Source organism: Takifugu rubripes, chromosome 18 (assembly GCF_901000725.2).
Source record: "Takifugu rubripes chromosome 18, fTakRub1.2, whole genome shotgun sequence".
Classification (NCBI taxonomy): Eukaryota; Metazoa; Chordata; class Actinopteri; order Tetraodontiformes; family Tetraodontidae; genus Takifugu; species Takifugu rubripes.
In genome coordinates, this window is record NC_042302.1 from 6,567,874 (window position 1) to 6,591,994 (window position 24,121).

Sequence of the window (24,121 nt, forward strand, 5' to 3'; positions counted from 1 at the left end):
GTCAGGCTTCAGATGGAGAAGGTCAGCGGTGAGGATGACCTCTTGGTGAACGAGTCGACCTCTTTCACAAAGAAACAAAGGTTGGTGCAGATGTTTGAGTTTAGGGGTTTATTAATAAACACGTTTATGTACAGGTCACTCTTTTTTTTTTTTTTTTTTAAAGTTATTAAATGTTGTGGTTCTTTGTTTAAATTCTATCAACAGAACATCTCTAAAAAAAGACTTTAGGAAAACCTACATTTGGTTATCAGCAGATTTAAACACAGAAGTGCTTCAAATGGTGCCATGAAGGAGAAAAATGGTCATTTTTGTAATGCGGCAGTCATTTACAGCCATTTTCCAGTGCCATTATTGCCTGTATATAGATGAAAGTAAACACTGAATAAATACATTTTTAAAAAGAAAGTCAACTAAATTCTTACTTAAAAACAAGCGGTTTGGCCGAATAACCTGGCCATCAAGTCACATTATGTTTAACTGCAGTTTAGAAATTACAAATTGTGCAATAAAAATAGGCAGTAAAGTCAGTAAAAAAAACTCAAAAAGGCAGTGTCAGTGCCATCAAGTGCAAACAATTTTTGTGTTCCTGGTGTGGATGAAATCAGCCTTCCTGAAGCCAAACTGCAGACACAAGAAACAGATGAATAATAATAATTATGGTTAATTACGTCTGACCCTTTGGCGCCCTCTAGCGGCGCTGTCTATAAAAACAGAGTGGCAACCCGGAATACCTCCACCTGGATGGTTCATAACTGTCAGACTGAAGAACTTAGTTACAACTATATTAGTTCCTTATTTAAATGAACAGATAGTTGCTATTCCAACCACTAGATGGCGACAAACAAGCTGGACCTTCAGTAAAGCTTCATCTGGACTCACCTTCCTGTAGGTTCCATGGAGGTCACTGTACTTCCACATAGTGTGCAAGAGGACACGTGCTGCCTGACCCGCTCGGCTTGGTCCGTTTCTAAGGAAATTAAAATAGTATAAAAACTGTGCTGATAAACTAGCGGAGTCGTGCGTGGCCCCCACTGACCTGCAGTCACGCCTGCTGATGCCCACGATCCTTGGGAGGGCCCCCTCCTTCACGATGGCCCCAACGTGCTGCCGGTCGCTCAGGCTCAGGTGGTTCAGGATGAGACACACTGAAACCGCGGTGGCGTCCGCGGGGCCGTCGTCGCCAGGCAGCATCCACACCAGCTCCGGCAGCACCTGTTTAACTTGAGGGCGGCAAACGTCACACATTTAACATCTGGACGGTGGCTGAATTCCGCTCTGAGGAAGGCGACCTGTACCGATGACGGGGTGCAGCTCTTGAAAACGACAGGTGTTCTTGACCAGCGCCACGGCTGTTCTCTTCACATCGCCCTCCCCGTCTTCCAGCATCTTCCTGACTTGCTGGAGACCATTTTCCCGCTGGACAACACTGAAGGCGAGGGCTTCGCTCAGCTGCCGGGCCACAGGGAGAGTCTCACGTCGATCGGCCACAGCAGAACCGCATTATAGAAACCCTCCCGACCCATCTTACCGGTCCGTTCCCGGCCGTGATGTTCTGCAGAGCTCCCAGGGCGGCCTCCTGCGTGCGGTGACGCACGCTGCGAGCTAGCAGAGACAGGTACATCCGGACAGTGATGGTGCTCCACAGCCACTCGGTGCCCTGAGGGTTGGACTTTTCCTCCAGCAGGGGGCACTGTTCCTCCACATGCTGGGGAATAAAAAGTATTGATTCTGCGAGTGTTTATACAATTTTCTTGATGAGTTCACGAGGTTTAAAGGGAAGATTTCAGAGAAGACTGCGCTTAAACGCAGCACGAGGGCGTCCTTTGTACTGTCGGTGGGGATTATCGCATGGCCAGATTACCTCTGTGATCTTGGTGCCGCGGTGAGCGAAGCAGCCGACGGCCCTGGGCCTGTTAGCCAAGTTCTGTCGAGACTCCCGGAGGACTCGCACGTTCGTCTCCGGGAGCTCGTCCTCCAGCCGATAGGACAGGTTGTGCAGGATGCAGACGCAGTTCTCTGTGGACTTCAGAGCAGACGCCAGCGCGTTAACCCCCACGTTTTTAGAACTCAAATATCCACAGAGAAATCCTCGGGCGCGGGTCGTTGTCATCTCACCCCGTCGTCCGTCTTGTAGTCGGCTATGGCTCCTCGGACGTAGTACACCAGCGAGTCGATGAGGTCCTCGCACTCCTTCATCGCTTTCCTGCTATCTGGGCCGGCAGAACTCAGGTTCCTGGAACCAACCACGCGTCATCGGTTACCGGTGAAAAGGAAACCGTATTTTCGGCTCAACCTCTCCACGTTATTGACTTTTAAGGCCGGGTTCTTGGTGCCTGAGAACGCGGCGGCCGGGTGAATTCAGCAGCGGGAGGAGAGCGCTTGATGAATAATTCAGCATTTGACTCATTTGATCTGGCTGCAGTTGCCGGGGAAGCGGCGCCTCCGACATCTGCTGCTTTAGAAACAGTGAGGATGCGTCTTCACATCCAAGCGAGAAAATATGCTGCCGAGCTTTGAACGGAAGGTTTGAGCCGAGAGGCTTCGGGCCCTGATCTGCAGCAACTCCGGCGTCATTACATTTGTAGAATCATCCTAATCCTAAACGAACAAAAACATCAATTAACGCCAAGAATCCGGTAGAACCTACCGTAGGCAGCCGGTGGCGTTGTGAAAAGCCACGTCGTCGGCCAGTAGGTCGTCTTTCGGGTTCTCCCCCTCGGAAATGCCCGACGTGGGCACCAGCACCGACTTGGTGAGGACAGACACCACCTCTGCAGAGAGAGGCTCCTTCAGAAGGTCATGTGATGACAGGTTCCACAAAAGCCCTGGAGAAAGGGGGAGAGCTCACCACGGCGTCCCGAGAGGACAGACAAGCAGCAAAGAAAACCGACCGGTCAGTTCCCGCCGGGTCTCCACGTCGCGGCTGCTCCTCAGCGCCTGCAAAATGGCGCCCAGGCCACCTTTTTCCTTCACCTCCATCTTGTTCTCGCCGCTTTGGTAAACGACATTGCGGAGGGCCCCGGCGGCGACGCGCTGGACGCTCTCGCTGTCGCTGCGGAGGAGGCGCACCAGCTTCTCAATCCCCCGGAGGAAATAAACCTGCAGCGCAGAGCGGATTACTGATTGACGGATGATGGCCTTTGGGCTGCTCTGTAATCATTGACCATCCCCAAACCACAGGCAATAAAGTCACTTTATTGTGGCTACGTTTGCTAGCTTCCGACTGATATCAGTGATTCTGCTGGTTCGGAACACTTCGCCTGCTAGTTCACCAGACTTTGAGGTGAAATGGATGTTTTAGACAAAAAAAAGAACCTTAACGTACGGTCTTTTTAGTGTCTGCACTCCTAAAACAGCATGTTTGGATGTGGCCGGCAGCGCGCAGGAGCGTGTCTTCATCGCCGTTGCTCAGCAGGCTCACGGCTCTCTCCACCGTCATCTCCGGCAGCTTGTTCTCCGACTTCCTGTGTGAGGAAACGGCGATGAAATGACTCCCGACGGCCCAAAACGAGGCCAATAAAAGGGTAAAAGCTCCATCTTACCTTGGGGGGACCTCCTGGGTGTGGAGCTGGTGTACGCTTGGTTCCTCCAGCGGGGTCCACCCATCCGTCTCCACGCCAGGGAACGAAGCTTGCCGCAGCGCCGTCGTGCGGAGGTCGCGGCGCTCCCTCCGGACCTGAGCCGACCAGGCCGGGCTTCTGTCGGGACAGACGGCGCCGAGTCTGACCTCACCGGTTTGTCCCTGTGCAGCAATTCTCTCCTGCCTGAAACTCCTCTGGGATCCAGACTTCGCGCTCTGCTGGACAGAGTTCGAAAACTGCGGCGACCTTCCGTGGAAGCTCTCGGAAGGTCGCGGGGACACGGGTGACCTCACGGTTGCCTCGGGGAAGGCGCAGCGCCGAAATGAGTCCGAATGAAAGGAGTCGTGCGACAGAGCGGCCGACCTGTGGGACCAATGGAGCCCCGGGTGGGTGTAGGTCCACTGAAGGGGGGTACCGCTGAAACAGGCGAATCCCGGGGTCACTGGCGGAGAAACTTCCACCCGTCTGGATGGTTTTCGAACTTGGCTGCTGGAGAACGAGAGGTTGACGATGCCCAAATCGCTCCCCTGTGAATCACGAGGACCAAATAAAAGGGATTCAGAAATGATTTAGTCCATTTCAATCAGGAACAGCAGAAAACCTCCTGTTATTTCCAAAACCTTCGTGTCGAACGTGCCGACGTCTCCTAGCGCTAGCTGTGCCAATGTAGGAGCTAATAAAGCTGCTAATAGGCTATATGCTAGTGTCATGCTTCATTGTTGTCCTCTCATTGTTTGTGCTTTATCTTTTTTACATTATTTAATTCATGTTGTCATTCATGTTTCTGCTCTTTTGTTCTTATAATTTGCTGCTGGTATTACAAATTTCCCTGAGGGAGTCATGCCAAGGGATCAATAAAGTCTAGTCTAAGTCTGAGGGTCTCTGCACGTGCACGTTCGTCCGATTTCTCATTAGGATAAATGCTGTATTTTACATGACGTTTACACTTGGATAATCGGACAACGCCAGAAATCGGATTATGAAAGAGAGAATCGAGCTACTGCAGAGAAAGTGTGTTTGTGTGTGTGTTTTATACCTTTGCGGTTTGTAAAAGTGTTTCTGTATCATCGAAGCTTTTGGCTCGGCTCTTCTGTAAGTGGAAACCACCTGAAACGAGTCCAGGAGGTTTTGTTGGAGTGTAAAGTTACAGCTGCTGCTCTAATCAGGAAACGTGGCGCGACTGATACAGACTCATCCGTCTCCGGCAGAACCTTCTACAATGAATGAAACTGAAGGAACCAGTTAAACCAGCACGACTTTGAGGCACAAATTCCTCCAGAACTGCGCGTTTGGTCCGGGTGACAGCTAAATGATCAGCTCGTGTTTTGTTATCGAAGCGGTTCTTGAGTTTAAAAACACAACTTTTACCGTTTGCAGAACTTTTTCGAGCCCTCCGCGCCATCGTCAGCTGGACCTGTTGCTGGACGCGGACGCTCCGCTCCTTCGGACCGACTTTGGTGGCGGATCTGCGGGCGGGTTCGGCCGGCAGAGCCAGGCTGGAGTCGCCCTGGGCCGAGCTGAGGAACAGCTCCTCCATCGTCAGAAACTCCGAGAAGAGGAGAAAGTTATTACTGCAGGCGGCTGCAGCGCGGAGGTGCGTCCAGCTGCCTTTGTCCCCCTCAGGTGGGCGGGAGGGGGCGTGGCTACAGGTGAGGTGTCAGGTGTCTGCAGTCACTTCCTCTTCTGATCACCAACTGTCAGGTTTTACGATCCATCTCCAGGATCATAACACACAAAAAGGTTTTACCCTGTTATAATTAACAACATTGTCCGTTTGTGGGAACTCCAAGGTAGCTAAGCTAAGCTAAACTGGCTTTTATACTCTCTATATGTTTATTTATTTTTTCGCAACATCCAGATTGAGCATTAAAGATTAAGTAGTTAGCGTTTGGCCTCCCTGATGTGTCTAGATTTTATGGTCATTCGTGTTTGTCATTGAAACCTTCGCAGGGAGACAGAAGAACTTCCAGTCCCACGTCACATAAATCAGAATTACTGCTGAATAATCTCTCTATTAAACACTTTTAGTTGAGGGCTCCATCAATCTCGTCAAAGCTGCAAAATTACTCAAATGTTCTGATATGATCTGATGCTGGAGGCACGGGCACGCCTTTATTTGCTTGTAGAAGAATTCAACAGCAGGCAAATTAAGATTACCCCCATTTAATCTCTCCAGTCCGGCTCACATTCATAACACTGTTTACATAATAGTCATGACAAAAATGGCTCCAAATCTTGTTTACCACACAACCAGGCCGAGCAAAATCCAGTTATAATAAAGTTTAATCCAGACTGTTGGAAATGGTGGGATTATCATCACTCCTGTGATTTTTAAGCCCTTAAAAACCCAAAGATCCCTGAAAAAAGCCCATTTATGGGGATCCGGGTTGTATTTAAGGGAACTTTTGCTGTCCAAATTAAGTTATTTAGGTTGGTAAAGGGATGACATCAGCATGGATAAAGTGTCATCCTGTCAATCAATAAAAAAACAAAACAATAAACAACACACAAGGTCACTCTGAAGGTCAGAGAACTCATTTCCCACCCAAACGTTGACGCTTCTTCAAATTTTGGCACATCACATTTCGACATTCATCAACCTAAGACACACACGTTCCAGGTTGCCACGGCAACAGCTGGCGGCGTCACCGATAAGAGGCCGAGACTGATCTATCCTGGGAGGAATGTTCGGAATCCACCAGAGGGTTCCGAAGCATTCCAGGAGTTGGTACGATCCAAATTGATATCACATTTGGGACTGTTCATCCAGTTTTCCATCCTTTTTATATTAAAAAGAAGAAAAAAAAAAGCATCGTTAGAGTCATTTTGAGGCACAAAACCAGCCACTACGAACCACGTCGTCATCAAGAACACGCCGTTATCAAGTTTGTTTTCCGCTTCCACCTCGCTTCCCGTACATCGTTAAAAAATATATGCATATAAAAGGTTTAAAGTTTTCTTTACAGGTCCAGTCCGGTTAAAAACACGCGCTCTGTGTTTCTTTAACGCTATTTACAAATCTGTGGTTACCGATTCTGAGGGTTAGACGGGGAAAGAGGAACAGATTCAGGCTGGAGCTCAAAACTGAAGAACGGGCACCTCATTCCCCATCACTTCTGTGTAATTTACATTTAATCGGAAACTGCAGCCCTGAAATTGGATTTCAACGCCGTCGCTTTCCCTCTCGCGACGCTGTAAATGTTCTACAGGTGTAACAGCGGCCGCTGAAGCCTGGAAGGCAGAGATGAACCTTACACCTTAAATACTTTCACTGTGACATCATGGGAAAACAGTCGAGACTGGGAGCAAGGTCCTCAGGCCAGTCAGCTTGACCCAGTGGAGGTAAATAAACTCGTTCTCTTCAGACACTCGACGACAGGCTAAAATCTTCCTTCTTAACAGCACGATTAATCAAGTAAAGGAGTTAATCTGTTAGGCTGTGTTAAAGATGTTGAAACATTCCCCATGTGGTGGTGCTTTGGACTGTGGGGGGGGGGGGGGGGGGGTCAAAAATAAGATTACAACTCTTTTATTAACTAGCAACTGCATCAGTTCAGCTAAAGAAATGAAAATAAATGACAGTGGATGTGAAATAAGACGACCCGAATCTGACATTCAGAGTTGCTGTAAGGCATTCCTTCCTCTGGGTGACAGCAGTATCCACGGTTTCGCCGCCAGAAGCCTCTCCGTTCCGTTTCTGGCGGCGGCTTTGGTGCGTCCCGTCCTCGACGTTGAGAAACTATACACACGGGAGAGACGCTGGGTCTCCAAAGAGTCTGAAGATTCATGCAGGACTGTACAGACGTTGAGCTGTCCGGGTCGGACAGGTGTAGCGTTTCGAGCAGTCCTATCTACAGGAGGTTCCCAGCACGCTGCCCGTCGAGGGGGCGGTGGCCGGGGCACTGTAGTGGGCGTAGTTCTCGTTGGCCGGCGGGCTCGGGAGGATGGAGTTGCCGTTTGTCGGGGAGCAGCTGAGCTGGAGCCTCCGTAAGTACTCGGCGTGGACGGGTTTGTGGCTCTGCAGCACTTTGATGGCCTCGTCCACAGTGAACCACTCCCGCTTGCGGCCTGCAGGGGGCGACAGAGCAGTTTAGGAGACGGGTACGTCAATGATTTGATAAATTTCAAGACTAAACCTGAGACTCTTTGGTGTACAGCTCCCATCATACATTAGAATGCCCCCCCTTGTGATATCTACTCCAGAGTGCACAGTAAACGGAGCTGCATTTGCTGACAGCTGTAAAACGACAGGTCAGATTTACGGTGGCCAACACGCCTTTAGGACCTGCGTCCACAGGGCCTCCACCGAAATAAGTAAGAGTGTGTGGTGAGGATGAAGTTAGCCTGTACCTATGTTGACAGAGTCCTCCCAGGCCTCCAGCGTTTCAGTCACAGTCAACACGTAAACATAGGTCCGGTGCTTCCGATCTTGGTTTTGCTTTGGGGATAACAAACACGCCATAAATCATGACGTAACATATACAATAACGCTGCAAATATCATCCTTTTCTCTCAGTGCTGGCAGTTTGCATCGTGTACTGGTTGTCTGTGCCAATTATACAGGTGCCAAGTGTCCTCTGTGAGGCACATGAACTTACCTCGAACACACCGAGAAGACGTCCTAGCTTGCCCTTCACACCAGCCTGGGTGGAGAAAACAACACAGGAGAAGCTTTAGTTTTCCCACTAATTACCTCCCAACGCCGCTGCAAACGCGAGCAGAAGGTTTAACCTAAAGCCGTTATCAAAACAACACGTATTGCTGTGTGGATCAGTGTTCTGGAGAACAGGTCCATCCCACCGCGCCGGAGCGCCCACGCGCTGGGGTGGAAGACAAACGCCTGGAAAACAACCTTCCCAGAACAGAACGCAGAACGAACGCCTGCGTTCAGACCGTTCGCTCCTCCGAGACCGCGCGTCTTTCATTCCTTATTTCCAAAGATCGGCTGCGTGACGATGCCTTTCTGAGGAGCAGAAAACAGGCCGACCTTTTTATAACCGCTGATATTTAAGACATTTGGCATTTCTGCCCTCCTGGAGTGTCATACTGCCCCACTGACATGTCCCTGTGGGCCGGCCTGGAGCTGTGAACGCATAAGAATCCAGCCAGGAGCCAACTTTAGCACGGACGCTACAGACCCTGGCGACTGACACCCCGACCCCGCAGGAATCTCCCCCTGCTTCTTGTATTTATGGAAAGACAAGGCTGAAGACTGGTCCCAGTACAGCACTGGATATCTACCAGGCACTGATACATTAATGTCTACACGTTAGGTCCGTGACACCCCCCCCCCCCCCCCCACAACCGGAGCAAACTTCACCTCACCTCTTCGAACACCTCTCGCACTGCGGCGCCACAGGGGTCTTCTTCTGGCTCCATCCCACCCCCGGGGACAATCCACTGGTCTGGGTGCCGACTGCTGCTCACCAGCAACACCTGTAAACACACAGCACATCGTCAGGACGAGGGCAGCGCAGCAACAATGGATTGTAACCTGCCCCTGCTGCCCCCCCCCCACCCTCAAGAGGCTTGAATTACACCAACGCTGCAGCGTGCACTGATACGCACAGATCACATACGCCTGCGTCTGCGGTTTCTGACAGCAGCACCAGAAACTGCCGGCGGAGCGCTCAGAGCGCGAGTCGGTCGGCCCGTGACGCGCCGCGCGTCGCCATAGCAACCGCTGGTGAGAGTTTGTTTGATTTCCTGGCAGGGTCGGTGTAGGATGCAGTCATTAAACAGATAATTGTAGCTCAAGCCAACGCGCTGACAACCTGCGCAGCTCGCGGTGACACCTGCCTCGTCATCTGTCTGCATCCAGTAATCCAGGAGTCAGGCTGTCACCTAATCCAGCCTTCCTATATCTTCCTTTACGTCCCCTAATGAGATTGCGGGTGCAGACATCTGAAGCCTTCCGAGGACATCCTACAGCCCCGGGGTCAGGCTCGTTGGGCGACTCTCACTTGGATCAGTGTCATCCCTCTGCTGCACGTGCAGCCCTCAGCCACCTGTCTGCTCCCAGGCGGCCCGGGTCAGGACCAGAGCGGGGCTGCCTGTCCGGGGCCGGTCAGACTGTTTCCTGATGGCGGGTGCAGTCACAGCTGCTGAAGGTCCGCTGCCGTCTTCCCACCACAAGGAAGAAATGGGCAAAGCTTACCCTTGGAAGTTGTTGGAATGAGCTCTCTAATGAGCAGGGCTGGCTTTTGCCAAAGAGCTAAAACAAACCGAGGGTGAACTTTTGCCCTTTAAATAACCGTATCATAAAACTCAGGAGCTGCACGTGTGCGCATATGTGCTTAGCAGATTAAGAAGCCTTGCTTGATTTACTCGCCAAGGAATGTACATTCAACATAACCATCCAGCAGTTGCCAACAACACCGTGGGTGCCCACGCGCTGCTAGCCATTAGCAACAATGAGAAATCTTAAAAAAAAACTGCATCAGCTCGGCCTTTTACAGGCACTCTTCTGAAAAATGGGGCCCTTGTGTTCACAACAAGCCTGCAACCACTGATTCATCTCTCCAGAAGACAGCGTGACAACACTCGATGCACCGACGTGGGAGCATCTGAAGCGCACGGAAGAAGCACGTGAAGCGAGCCGAGGCTCCCCTAGGTCACGCTCTGCTGCCTCCTCACAAAGAGAGATCAACTTGATGTCAAATAAGTTCAAAAAAGGAAAAAAAAAGAGACACATTTAACCCGTTTCCCCAGATCACCTGCTTTTAAAACAGCACAACAGCAATCATGAATGCAAATGACTTCTGCCAGGGTGAAGGAGAAACCTCGGTGTGTGTGTGTGTGTGTGTGTGTGGAGTGTGTGTGACCCAGTGACATTTTACTGGTTTGGTTCTGGGATGTGACAAGGCCTGCAAAAAATAGACAGACAAACCCTGAAAGCGGCGTTATACTGCAAATCTCCACTGAAATGAACAACAGTATAAATAGCTCCCAGACAGCTGTGGCATCAGCCCAGAACCAGACGATGCTCGAGCATCGACTCCGGTTTTTAAGAACCAGCCTGAAATGCTGAGGTGTCATTACTCAGAACACGGGGGCACCGCTTCCTTCGACGCGGTGGAGGACATAAACACCTCCTGCCTTTACGGGGGGAAGACCTATAACTGTCACATAAAGAGGGCTTCAAATGCCACACCATTCTGGGAAAATACAATGGGGGGTGGGGGGTAAGAACCTTGGGTACATGGCAGAAGGATGGAAGCAACACGGCTGAGCCGGTACTAATCTTACACCGTAACATTGGGATCATAAATGAGATGCTAACTAATCAATGACACCTCCATACTCTGGATCCACCCACGGTGGCTGATTAGATCGAGAGCTGCCGCATTAATGCTCTCGATTATTACGTCTTTATCGCAGAAAATGACTCCATCCGGGCCCGTTTGCTTTGACAACGGCTGGAAACTCAAGTCAGGTTTTTGCTTCCGTTTACGAGGAAAATGTACATCGAAAAACAAGCCTACAGGAACAACCGCCTGGCGTTAGAAGTGTGTGTAGTAGTAACTCTGCGACATTATTAGAAATACTGAATTAATGGATCCTAAACAGCCTGGACCAGTAGTCCTTTGTGTGTTTTCCGCACATTAAATCACAGTCGGCGACCACGAGAGAGACGGCGCTCTGACTGGCTGCTTGGCTTTAGCTCGCAACAACGGAAACAGCTGTGATGATATAACACTCCGCACAGACTGAGTACCATCGCCATCCTCCACCAGGTAGCCCGTCTCCTCTCTTCGGCGGTTAATTGCCGTGGCGGTGTCCGTCTCCCCGGGGCCTCGGCTTTTTCCTCTCCAAACCACAACAACCACAAAGCGGCACGTATGGCTCTCATTACACCGCGGTGTCTCGGGAGTAATTGTGCGTCCAGGGGTGCGTTTAGGCTATAAACAAACGACACCGAGCGCATGGGTGTAATGGTACCCCCCGACCGGCTGTAAGTGCGTGACCAGGCATGCCCGTCAAAGCCTGAAACTCCTGAGTGCGAGGGTCAAACCTACACACTTCTGTTGTCACAATATCGAGCGCAAAGCAAACAACCGCAGCCGGCAGGCGTCAAAATGTGGTCGCGACGCAGGTAAACGCAGGTGAAATCGTAGAAAATTTTTGTGAAGCTGCATTCAGAGCTGCTGATGACATAACCGAGGTGATCGTATCTGCTGTCCAGCCAAACACTCGAGGGCTCGGACAGGGATCCAGCCACGCCACACTGGTCCGCGTTAAAAGCATATTGTGTAACCTTGTGTTTATACCATGTGCACAGACTGGGGCATCTTTAGAGCACACAGGATACGCCCTAAAACTGAGATTCATACATTAATAAAACTTACAAACCCTCACAGTGTGATCTTTGGCCTCCTGAACTCAACAGTGACACAAATACACCTGTTGTTGGCGCTTTACTGTTTCAGTTTTAGTTTTTTTAAATATTATTTCTACCGATACTCACTTTTCTACCAGTTATTCACATGCACTTATTCTTAATGCCTCCTATATCACAATGTCATGAGGTTGGGTGTAAGAAACAACACAGGTAGGTGTTTATGCCAGTACTTGACCGACTGCATGATGCATCACCAGCAAAAGTCTCCAAGATATGACAAGAAAGTATGTCACTCCAGTGTCAATATTTATGAAAGGTGACGGCCCCTTTAAACATTTATGCACACAACGGCTACGCAGCTCAAGGCCGGCAGGGTTCAGCATGTTCATGAATGGCCGCTGTATGGCCGGCGGGGATGAATATGTCTAGGTGAACACTTATAATGTGTCTAATTATGAACCATTGACCTATATATTCAACCCCCCCCCCCCCCCCCCCCCAAAAAAAAGCCATTGCAGATGCCGTGGAAAGGGGGGTGGGGGGGTAAGCATGCGAAGAACTGCCTCGCCCCCTTGCGTTACTCAAGTTGGCAGGAAGCAAACAGGAACTCGAGGAAATGCGCCTTCAGAATAAGAGAGTGACTCTAAACGCGGCACTGTTTCTAATGGGTGTTCAGTAGTTGGTGCTTTTATTGTGAAAGAAACCGGCTTGCGCAAGCTTGTTCTATGCTTGTGAACTTTATAAAGGCTCCCTCTCCCCTTTTTTCTACGTGCGCTTCAAAACTAGCCAGAACTGGATAGCCCACGGCGCATCCCAAGGCAGAAGTCACAACAAGGAAATGCATTAAAAATAAAAATAAAAAACAGAGATACCCCGACCGACGTGTGAAAATACTGCTAAACTGCAGCTACACTTAGAAGCAGGTGCCATGGATTAAAACACGCATTACCGAACAAATACAGCCACGATTAACCAGGTTTTGTTTGAATGAGTGTGTAGAAATTGCTTACGACTAGGCCATAAACTAACACCAAACAGCTAAATACGGTTCATATGACCCCGAGAGACACGGAATCTCACCTCTTCTTCGCGTTCGTTCTTAAAACACAGACAAGCGGCTCGTTTCTTGAAGCCCTCTCCATCATATGTCCTGGTCTGGTTCGGCTTCAGCTTCATTTTATATTTATTCTGCGTCATTCACTTTGTAAACAGCCAAAGATGGAGAGCGGGAGCGGTGGTGGTCCAAAAACAGTTAACAGCACAGCCGCCGCATCGCTGGCGCTCTCTGCATCCGCGGTCCGGTCGGTAACGAGGGGGATGAGATCGTTGAAGCGGTCCCGGGGGAGCCGTCGGGCGAAAGCGGCCTTATGTCCTCCTCATCAACGCGGCGTCTTTAGGGGAAAAATTACAAGCCCTCCGTCCAGCTGCAGCCAGTGATTTCCAGTCGGGAAAATGTGTAAAAGTCCGCAGACAGGCAACCTATGTAGCCGACAAAGCACAGCCCTCCTCTGGAACCATATGCGCATGGCCGCTGACTCACACGGACCGGAGTCCTGTGAGACAGCCCTCCGCTGATTGGTTGGTTCGGCCTGAGGGGGCGGGGCTTCGTCTGCTGGTGAAAACAAGGAACAGCAGTGTCACCGGCGAGGATGGTCCTGTTACAAGTATAGTATCAAACATCATGTTCCAGCGTTCTGTCGCCAGGGAACACTTTATATCCTCATTACAAGCATTTAAATGTTTCACAGCCTTTCCCGTAAGGACAAAGTGTCTTGTTTTGAGGAAATATAATGGAAGTGTAAACTGAAATGTGACTAAAGGAACTAATGATCATGTGAGGGTCCAGTGTGTTGAGAAGTTGACTAATTTCTCAATTAGTTGAGAAATTATACAATGTGAATAAGATTAAGAGGTGGTTCTCTATGAAAAGGTGCCTTTCTTGGAAAAGAAACCCATATCTGATGGCACTCCCATGTTTTCACAACATGATAAACTTGCAGTTTCGGGCAAAGGAATACTCCCTTTAATAATTAGCCCCTTTATCGACAGCTCCGACTGTTTGTTTCTTTAGCTGTCATTTCCTACAGCTGTTTTTTTTTCTTCAGCTCCATTTTTTAAAATCTTTATCTTTCTGTCTCTTCCACTCATATTTCATTATTTACTGACTCACACAATGAAACCGCTTCGCTCTCAGCTGATCTATTTTCAACAATGTAATCAATGGGTTTCAAATCACCAATTTGCCTTGCAATGGCTGTGAGGAGGATCCAGATGTGTATCAAGCTGAAAGAGTGACCTTTGACCTGCAGGCTGGTGCTGAACAAACAAAACTGTGATGAATAAGCAGGAGATTTTTGAACAATGACAATCAACTGATTATCTTTGTGTATCAATAGTTCTCCTCTGATCAATGGATGGTCTGTCATTATTATCCAAGGTCTGTTATTCTCCTGCTGCCTTTGACACCGAGGACGCTGTGTTGAGTGCACGGACATCAAATTTGTGCACGTAAACGCGTTAGAGCAAAACCAAGACATAAGTTTGGACAGTGGAACTGGATCAATCAGTGTGAACGTGTCATTCAGAGCTGCTGTGGCTCGGTGTTGCGCACTATCTTGCGTAAATGACCCTCCAGATAACCCGTGAAATCGTTAAAAACGACCACAGCGAGCGGCGTTATCGTTTAAACAATAGCAGATATGAGTGGAATGTGACCAAAAAACAGCTGCGGGTCAACTTGTAGCATGTCACTAATCTTGTTTTGACAGTTATGTTATGCTGAAGCCTCGCTGATAATTCATGTCGATGTGTTTATTTGAGTCAAACTGATGGCATCGCTTACAAAATTAGGAGATATATAAATATATATAGAATTATAAAGTCATTTCTGATTGATAGATGATGCCGGTAATTATTTATATTGGATCAAAATTAGACTCTTGCTCCTGATAGCATTTGTTTCTGTCATTGTGCTGCATAAAGTGGTTTATGATCCTCCCACATAGCGAAGGAGGCAATTAGGAGGTCCTGTTTTAGCTGCGGTGCGAGGATCTAGTTTCTTCTGCCTGGCATTGAGATGGATGGAGGCGCGAAGGAGCCAGAACTGACGGCCAGTGTCCCGGCTTTACTGGGAAAGTCGAAGAACATCTGCTTCCAGATGACACAGCGGTCTCAAGTTACGATAAATATACAGACGGAAATGCTCACGGAGATTAATCCGCCCCTTTATTTTTCCTGTGATCTGCTCTGCAGTGCTTGTGGCCAATTACCCCTCATAAATCCTGAGCTAATTACCTCACTCATAAGTCTTTTCTGTGACCTGAGCCTCCAGACATGTGAGTGAGGGGCTTTTCTCCAAAAGCAGCCGAGCAGAAATGCTTCTAAAACCAAATTTCTGAACCCGTTCTGGACAATGAGGAATTACGCTGCCCTAAATTTAGTGAATGGATCATCACGCAGTATCTGCGGGGCTAATTTTAGCCCAGACCATCTGTTTTCTCATAATGTCTCCAATATTAGACACCGGTTTAAAAATAAGATTTGATGAAACCCGCCGTTACGCACGCCGTGTGACAAACATTGATGTCGCCCGGGAGAATTAAGGCGATAGAGCTCATGAATGATGAGCTTCAATGATGAAGTGGGCCTCTGACGGCCACTCGAGGTCCCAAAGATGGATGTGAGCTGCTGTCACAGTTGAATATAGAGCCCCTGACTGCAAATTGATCCATGTCCGCCATGCAGGCATTTCCTCACCGTCGCTGTGAGCCACCAGAGCTTGATTTAACACATTAGTGGGTGGATTTAATCAGGCAAGAAATGGCACCATATCACTCAAATAAAGCTAATTAGCTTTGAATCAGCCAGTTATGTGTTGAAAGGTTATAAATCTTTAAGAAAAAGACCTGGGCCTGATCTATTAAATCAAGCTAGCGCTGTTAAAATTTAGCTTCCTGGCGAATGTGCTAACAGGAACGACTCGCAGTTTAGAAGACTGGCGTCGCGATTTCTCTTCACAGTTTACAGGAACAGGACACAAATAAATAAATTTCAGGTCTTAAGGCTGCAGGCAGAATATCTGAAGGGCACAACGGAGAGTTGTTGGCCTTCATGAGAGCAAATGTCATTATGAGACCATTCCAGAGTCAACATGCATAAACAGCACTTAGCGAGGAATTGCCCACAGACGCAGGGAGATGGGAATAAACAGGCTCTTATTTTTATAACAGTCGGTAAAAAAGGCTCAAGTATGTCCCAGCTAAGGTCTGCCCGGACTTTGGCTGGGACAGCAGAGGCTACCTGCGAGCGAACGCCACCCCCCACTTCACAATGATGTTTCTGTGCGGTTCGAGTCGGACAAAAAAAACGCAGACGCTCTGTAATCATGCGGAGATTAGGGCGGGGGGGTGGGGGGGGGGCATAAACAAAGCCAGACAGCGACGTTTTTAACGCGACGTGGGAAAATCTTTCAGGGAAAAACCCAGAGAGCCGATGGCACGCATTGGAGAAATAGATGTCAATTCTTCGCTTGCTCCTTTTCTGTCCACGCTGACCTTCAACCCCCCCCCCCCCCACACACACACACACACACACCACCCCCCCACACACACCACCCAGAATAAGCTTTGAAACATTAGGAGGTTTCCTGTCAGTCGTGACAGAGAGCACGTCCGTTTTTCTGCTGACTATCAAGAAGCAATTGCATCATCAGGCTCCACGGTGACCCCCGACCCTTGCTAGCGTCTCGTCTGTTCTGTCACACATTCAGAATTTTCAGCACCGATGTGCCGAACCGGACCTGAACCGAGACATGACGGTAAACACAGGCAGCGTGGAGCGACAGCAGCTGTTACTGCAGCAGAACCCTCCCAGTGCAGATATTTTCTATACGATGAGGCTTTTCCTCATCCCTGAGGTGTGGTGCTGTTTTATAAATGAGCTCTTATGCAAGAAAAAGTGACCTGAATACAGACAGAGGGAGCCGGGGGGGGGGGGGGGGGGGGTTGCACCAACTGTAGGGCTTTGACGTCATAACTAAATGGCCCGCATCGTCATTTTTGTTGGGATCGCCACTGTAATCTAATCTGGATTACGTCCCGTTAAAGGCGCGTTCACGGGTGTTTGTGGAGGTTGCCATGGTGACCATAGGTTCTGCTCGGCCACCTCGCCACCCTGAGGATGCGGCAAAAGGCAGAGGGAAGTGTGTTAAGTGACATGGGAAAATCATTTACCGCCTCAATGGCAGCACTTAAAGTTCGCATTGTTTGGCAAAGTAATTCCACGTAATCTCGCGGCTCATGGCCGAGACTTTACGCTCCCACAGGGCGAGTGTGTGATGGATTTTACAAAGTATTTAGACAGGGAACGATAAATAACATAAGGGACTACACAGCTTCCAGCAGCCTGATGGATCTATTCCCATTATTTTAACTTTAAACATTAATTAAGAACCCTTTTATCTGTTTAGCAACCTAGCAGAATCAAGCTAATGAGGCTAGCAATGCAGGCTAGAAGAAGATGGTATTTGAGCTCAAAACTAAATGACGACACAACTTAAATGTCATACGAGCAACAGATTCATGAGAAACCTTAGACCAGAGTTACAACTTTACCACAGAAGCCACCCGTGACAGAGGTAACTAGGACGGCTACACATCACGTAACACAGCTCCTGTAGGTACATGCTGACAGGATGAACTCTAAATGCTCGTAATAAAGAGTTCCAGAGACTTTCTGTTGCCATTGCAAGAAGCTGAGACTTATTTCAAAGGCCAGGTGCCGACAATCACCTGTGTTAATCTTATCTTCGTCCCATTCAAGCAACACTCAGCCAAATACAGATGTGTCAGCCGCCGTTATCGCGGCGTTTGACACATCATTGATCACCATTGTCGCAGCAGCGCGACTCAAGCACGAATTCCTCCTGCGGCAATCCCAGAACGGCGTCCCAGCCTTGTTTACCTGGCGGGGCGGCGGTGGATTCCCCTGATTACGCAAACATAGCATAGATGGGCGTGTGTGTTTTAGACAGTCGAGATCTTTCCAGGCACAGCGACTGATTCCAGGTCTGATTGATTGACTCAAATCAGTCACTCTGTGTTTGCGACTGGGTGGGCGCCGCCAGAACAAGTGCCATTTTTGTGCCACCGCGAGGACATCGAGCTGCGCATTTGTAGAATAAACACACCCGTCTGTCCGGTCTAGCTGTTACAGTGGGTGGGTGAAAGGATGTCCCGGGACACCTTGTTCCTTTGCTGCCTGCAAACACCCCTAATAACCACAGAAGTGGGTTCCAGGTAGGCAACGTCAGTGACAATATAGCAATGTATATATATAGATCAAGACTATATTCCAGAGCCACAAATATGTAAACATGCTAATGAAATGACAAAGCAGGCAACACATAAACAGTGTCAATTTAGCATGATGGCATATTACAGCACAAAAACACAGGACTACCAAACATTTTCTCCTGCCCACACTTGGGATAAGTACAGCCCGGAGAGGTAAAATGGTACTCCATGAATGGAAAATAGCAAATATTGGGTTTAAAATATAATAAAATAATAAAAAATTAAACCCCGCTGATTCAAAGAGTGTGGAGCTACTCATTGTATTTCACCTGGAATCGCCAAACTGTCACCCTGATAAAATCATTATTGACACACAGAGCAGCACTTAAGTCGGTCCTGTGATCAGAAATACCCCAAATATGTGTGGACACCAGCTGTGGCTCTCTTTACGCCGACTGACCTTCAGTTCACGGCTGGGAGGGTTTGGAGGGTGGTTATGTAACAGCAGGGTGGTCCAGGTGCAGCAGCAGCCTCTGCAGTGGGGGACAGGCGGGTTATGAAACCAGAACTGGCGCAGATTAGACTGAAACGGACGCGGGGGAGGCGGGGAAGCACGGACGGGGGAGGCGGGGAAGCACGGACGGGGGAGGCGGGGAAGCACGGACGGGAGACCAGACACCGCGGGACCAGAAGCTACAGCTGATGGAAACCTAAAAAGCAGCGAGTTGGACCGTTCCTGGCCATGATGTCAGACCTCTCGATGCTGCTGACGCCGGTGCACGCGACGACCAAAACAGGAAGTTTTCCCACCACGTGCGAAGACAATTTCACGCGCTGTCGCGCTGATTAGTATATTTCCCTCATCTACAGATAAAAATAACAAAAAAAATATATGAATGTTTTAGTTTGAGTTATGACTTAGAATTGGATAAAATATCCTGAAGAATAGTAAAAAGTTCACTATTTTACATGTTTTGAAAGTGTCAGGCTTCCGCTAGGCTAACATGATTAGCATAATAAAGCGTGCGCAGAGAGCAAATAAATCGATCAACTGATTCCCTTCTAATACTCAGAAAATATTAAAAAATTGTCTTCATCTATACCAGAACATATTAATTCTCATTACACTTGTTAAACTGGGATGTTTTGACAACCTCGGCGACGGTGATATTTAGCTTAGCTAAAAACGGCTGTTATCTCGTTAGTTTATGATTGATTTTTGATTAGCCATTTGTTTAACCTCGAACATTTACACCGTTTTATTATTTATCTAGCTATACTATGTGGAGACGTTCGTTTTTTTTCTCACTTTGCTTGTGATGGAGGGTTCCAAAACACATAACTGCCTGCGAGTTAGCTAATGTTTGGCCAGATACATCTCAGATGGGGAGATAATTTCCTGCAATTCCTCTCAGCCGGTTGACAAACCAGCTCCAATGACTCACCGTTGCCATAAGAACGGAACCACGGCTATAAAATGCAAAACTCTTGGTTTCAGGTGAGCAACAAAGGGGGAACGAAGCCTTTCTTTCGTGTATCGTGACAGGTTTTTATAAATTAGTGCTCAGCCTGCACTTCTCAGACGCCACTTAAGCGTGGCGAGGACGCCCCCTGCTGGACAGATGGGGGACAACTCGGTGGTGTTGACAATAAACTCGATTTTATAAATACATTTAATATAAGGTTCGTATTTAAATAACTCCCATGCGACCATCTGCTAAAGCACAACACAAACCAGAGGAGCCTCAACTTACTTACTGAACTTAACTTTATTTACAGAGTATTTGAAGAGCCATGTTTGCAAAACTTAACAGAATGCTTCTTTTTTCCTTTTAATTTTTCCTTTACACACGGGGAGTAGTTTCATCAGTTTGATCTCTCGATGTTTTGATCTAGATGCTTCTAAATTCCAGTGAGTGACAGTTTTCTGGGGGGGGGGGGGGGGGACAATAAATTAACCGGGTTTTAGGCTCCGTCTTCCAGACTTGAGTAAATGCAGAGAGAAACAGTGATTCTGAGACAGGACACGAATCTAAGCAACGGCAAACTCGCAGAGATAACAGTTCAACCCAAACAAACAAAGAAAAAAAACTTTACTACAACAGAGTGACAGTCCTCCCTCAGACAAGCATACAGAAGCAACATGGAAGTCAGGTATGATCCCACTGATGTCACCTTTAAAGGAGCATTTAAGGATTTTTATGTAGATCTACAGATTCAACCAAGTGACAGACGTCTAACTGGTCGTTGGAACATCGCGTCACCATCACAGTAAGAGCCAGAGCAGGTATAACCAGTTACCAGGTAACTGGTGACACCGAGGGAGAAAAATCCCAAACGCGGGCCTTTAAAGGTGAGCGAGAGCCTCGTCTCTCCCGTCAGCCTGGTTACGGTTCCCAACAGAAACTAAAACGGACACAGACGTGGTTAAAACAAGGAATTAAAACAGCTAAATAACCCGCAACCCTTTAAAAAGAAAGAAAGAAAAAGAAAGAAGTGAGGAAGGAGCCTGCTCACCCTCCCCAGAGACGGAGGAAAGTGGTGGATGAAGCAAAGGGCAATCTAAAAAATGAGATCAGAGCATGTCGTCGTCTCCGGGCGGCTAAAAAAAAAAAAAATTGGACTCGTGTTGATAAAATGGCAACTGCGGCGGCACTGGTCCCGGATCAGCACTGACAGAAACAGATGTGTCGACAGCCATGTTAAAAGAACAGCTTTAATGTGCTGACCATGTCCTCATTCAGATACATATCTGCATGTGTGTTTAAGACTGTGAGGGGGGGGGGGGGGCGTTCTGTCCATGCATTTCAACAGCAACACGGGGGGGGGAGGGGAAAAACGTAAAGTCTGACACACATTAATGCACCTTAGAGAGGAAAATAAGTCACCCAGAGGTCTGCAGCAGGAAAACTCACTTTCTTAGATGTGGACTCATAATCTTATCTTGGTTTGTTTTGTTGTTTTTTTTGTTGTTTTTTTTTACTTTTTTGTGTCTGTTAAATTTAAATGTTGACAGAATAGGAGTACATTTGTGTGGATCACATTCAGGCGCCTCGTCTCCTCTTCTATACTTCGGTATTTCCAGCGTAGAGCCGGGTCCATGCTCGGGCTGCGGGGAGAGACGGAGAGATTTAAACACCGGGCAGGAGGAAGCAGGCGCCCAGAGGCTGGAGCAGAGGCCAGCCTGCGTCAACAACCCTGCACAGCATGAAACACAACACTTTCTAGCTCTTTAAAGAAAACAACAACTTTTTATTGCTTGAAAAAAGGTGAGAAAACCGTTTAAACACCAAAAGTCAGGTGGGATCAGCAGACAGCGAGCTAAAACCAGAGAATAAAAGGGCGTCTACACGTCTTTGTGGCTCCTGGTCCACAGTTGGGCTGGTCCACGAGGGGGGGGGGGGGGGGGGGGGGTTACTGGAGGAGCACTGGGGCGTTTTTGATCGATCAGTAGAAGTGATCGAGTGCTTCCTCTGATCACCATATTCTGTCTCCCCAGTGTCCGATTCATCCATGAGCGTTGGTGGTTCTCACAACGATCGGATGCCTCTCGCCCTTTCAGGGTCACGGGTGTTTTCGGGATGGGGGGGGGGGGGCTACAACCAGCCGCTCACCTGTCTCGATGGCAGCGCTTTCGTTCTTCTTCCACTGCTCTGCGACGTCGTTTGCCAGGGGGTCGTCTGGATTGGGAGCGCTTAATAATGCCTGGATAGATAGCAACACTGTGCGGATCTGCAGGGCTGGAGACCACTTATCTGGAAGAAGGGAGGGTCAGCAACAGCAGGAAGGCGGGCGGATGCATACAGACCTGCGAGGGCGTTCCTACCTTTCAAAATGTCTAAACATATTCTTCCCAGTTTGTCGACGTTGGGGTGGTAGATTTTGGTCATGAATCGCACTTTGGGAGCTGCCATGGGATACTCTTCTGGAAGAAACAGTTCAAGTTTAAATGTCCCTCCTTCAAAAGGGGAGTCTTGAGGGCCTGCGATGACCACGTGGAAGTAGCGTGCGTTTCTCTCGTCGGGCGTGGCCGTGATCCCTGGGACGGGCTCCGCCATCAACCGCTGTGTCTCCTGAGCGCGGACAGAAAGAGAGGAAGTCGTGGTTGAGACCTGGAAAGGAGATCGATGCCCACCCCCCCAAACCCTCAAGCTCTGGAGACGAGGACGTGATTCTGAGGTGAGCAAGAAAATAAAGTTGTCTTCTTTGCAAAGGTGACGAGTTACGATGGTTCAGTGAAACTTCCAACACCACAGGTTGGGGGATCTGAACTTCAGCTCCAGGGACGACAGGCGTCCCATCGCGGCGAACCTGCTCTGCAGAAGCAACTACGCAACTCAAAGCAGGTCGACAACATAAATAGTGACAGGAAACAACAAAAAAAAGAGCAGTGAGAGAGAAAAGGAAGCAGAAGAGATGATCTCAACTGCAAAATGATTGGTGGCCAATCGATTTCCAGGCCTTGCTAATAAGGAAAGAGAAAGATGAAGCTGCAAATAACAGCGTTGGTTTAATTTAGGTGAGGGGGGGGCGGCAAGAATCCGGACAGGTGGGTTGTGTTGAAGTTATTTCATTTGTTCGCAAATGTGTGGAAAGCAAAACCAACCACAAGACAGCTTCTAGACACCTCTCGACTCTCACTTAAAGAATCCAAGATGCAAAATTTAAAAGTGGACGGAAGATGAAGGCTTTGCAGTGTAAAAACTCCCCAGGTGTCGACAGGCAGGTGAAGGTGTGTCGGCCCCATCAGACTCACCATTTACATGAAAGGATTTCAAAATAATTTGTTTAACATAACAGGACCTCTAGTTTCGGGTCAATATAATGACATACCAGTGAGACTACTGTCTAAACATGTCTAACATGTAGCTGTTCCATCACGCAGGTGCACTAAAACAGCTGCATTTAACAGGAAGTTTGTTGGTAAAAACGTCATTTTGCGGCCGTTCAAAGGTGCATTGCAATAAAGGAAGTCGAGTCATTTTTTTTTCCCACCCCCGCCTCGTCAACGTTGATGCCGTTGGAAAAATAAACGATCTTAAACCCAAAAAAATCACTGCTTGATGTGGCGGAAACGGCTGATCGCGCCCACCGCTGGGCCCGGCCCGGCCCGGCCAGGCTGCGGGGCGGTGGAGGGAGGAGACCCCAGTCTAGGCCATGGATTTCACATTATTCTATGGGAGTCGTTCAGAAGCAACCCGATTTTACTGTATGGGTTTCACTACGTGCATCTAAAGCAGCGAAATCAAAGGTCCAGCGATCGACATGTGTTGCTAGTCACCGAGTAAAGCTACAGCTGCTAGCCTAGCTTACTTAGCAAATCCATTCATAGGAAGACTGGGAGACGCCGTTATTATTTCCCGACTTATGATGCGAATATCAATGCAAAAACTGAAAAAAACTATTGCAACAAGAACAACTCGCACACAAGGAAGTGCCAAACCAATCACTAGCACAAACGGACCAACGAGCTATCTTGATGACTAGCTAGATAAATGCTAATTTTGCTAACCGCGCTAACGTCACGCTCCGCGTTAGATAGCATCGGTTTTCAGATCAGAATCCCCACATAATAACTTTGTAACAATTCAAATTAAGGTAAATGGTATATATATAAACGCTACGTGGTATAAACTGTACCTTAATAATCCTACGAGGCAAACCAGCCATCTTGTGTTAGCTATTATATTTTTAGCCTTGGACTCGCCTTCTCTTTAGACTGTTGGATTGACTGAGGGCGGGGCGGAGTCAGATAACTCGCTTTTCCGGTGGCTTGAGATGACGTCACAAACTATGACGCTAGTTTTTTTCATCGGCTACTACTTCTTCTTCTACTGTTTTATATGTCGGTTGGAAAACAGCTTGTTATGGGGATTACCGCCACCTCCTGGACTGGAATGTAGAGT

General features: G+C 48.4%; 3 protein-coding genes across 3 annotated transcripts; all 3 read right to left on the reverse strand.

Moving 5' to 3' along the window:
• Positions 1–85: 85 nt before the first annotated feature.
• pkp2 (plakophilin 2) lies at positions 86–5,604 on the reverse strand. Its single transcript, XM_029825323.1, has 13 exons — positions 4,950–5,604; positions 4,618–4,688; positions 3,543–4,108; positions 3,326–3,464; positions 2,892–3,099; positions 2,648–2,825; positions 2,116–2,233; positions 1,862–2,023; positions 1,529–1,705; positions 1,296–1,449; positions 1,037–1,220; positions 880–967; positions 86–621 (listed from the first exon to the last, which is right to left on the reverse strand). The coding sequence occupies exons 1-13, from the start codon at positions 5,116–5,118 to the stop codon at positions 562–564; spliced, it is 2,274 nt and encodes a 757-aa protein (XP_029681183.1). The 5' UTR covers positions 5,119–5,604; the 3' UTR covers positions 86–561.
• A 127-nt stretch (positions 5,605–5,731) lies between these two features.
• Positions 5,732–13,483, reverse strand: nudt4b (nudix (nucleoside diphosphate linked moiety X)-type motif 4b). Its single transcript, XM_003972891.3, has 5 exons — positions 13,003–13,483; positions 8,907–9,017; positions 8,180–8,224; positions 7,932–8,019; positions 5,732–7,649 (listed from the first exon to the last, which is right to left on the reverse strand). The coding sequence occupies exons 1-5, from the start codon at positions 13,117–13,119 to the stop codon at positions 7,429–7,431; spliced, it is 582 nt and encodes a 193-aa protein (XP_003972940.2). The 5' UTR covers positions 13,120–13,483; the 3' UTR covers positions 5,732–7,428.
• A 6,482-nt stretch (positions 13,484–19,965) lies between these two features.
• On the reverse strand, positions 19,966–24,001 carry ube2nb (ubiquitin-conjugating enzyme E2Nb). The gene is made up of 4 exons (XM_003972815.3): positions 23,856–24,001; positions 22,042–22,288; positions 21,830–21,970; positions 19,966–21,324 (listed from the first exon to the last, which is right to left on the reverse strand). Exons 1-4 carry the CDS (start codon positions 23,883–23,885, stop codon positions 21,281–21,283), a joined length of 462 nt encoding a protein of 153 aa, XP_003972864.1. The 5' UTR covers positions 23,886–24,001; the 3' UTR covers positions 19,966–21,280.
• Positions 24,002–24,121: the final 120 nt, after the last annotated feature.

Bases quoted from the DNA above. Each gene is read 5' to 3' on its own strand.
- nudt4b (XM_003972891.3), bottom strand. From the start codon at position 13,119: ATGACGCAGAATAAATATAAAATGAAGCTGAAGCCGAACCAGACCAGG. The intron at 9,018-13,002 runs GTGAGATTCCGT...GTGTGTTTACAG, and splicing joins AGAACGAACGCGAAGAAGAG to GTGTTGCTGGTGAGCAGCAG. The intron at 7,650-7,931 runs GTACAGGCTAAC...CGCCCCCTGCAG, and splicing joins GGAGGACTCTGTCAACATAG to GCCGCAAGCGGGAGTGGTTC.
- ube2nb (XM_003972815.3), bottom strand. From the start codon at position 23,885: ATGGCTGGTTTGCCTCGTAGGATTATTAAG. The intron at 22,289-23,855 runs GTACAGTTTATA...GTCCGCGCTCAG, and splicing joins TGCCTCGTAGGATTATTAAG to GAGACACAGCGGTTGATGGC. The intron at 21,325-21,829 runs GTGAGCGGCTGG...CTCTCCCCGCAG, and splicing joins AAGCGCTGCCATCGAGACAG to CCCGAGCATGGACCCGGCTC.
- pkp2 (XM_029825323.1), bottom strand. From the start codon at position 5,118: ATGGAGGAGCTGTTCCTCAGCTCGGCCCAGGGCGACTCCAGCCTGGCT. The intron at 3,465-3,542 runs GTAAGATGGAGC...TTCCTCACACAG, and splicing joins ACCCAGGAGGTCCCCCCAAG to GAAGTCGGAGAACAAGCTGC. The intron at 1,450-1,528 runs GTAAGATGGGTC...GTGGCCCGGCAG, and splicing joins TCACGGCCGGGAACGGACCG to CTGAGCGAAGCCCTCGCCTT.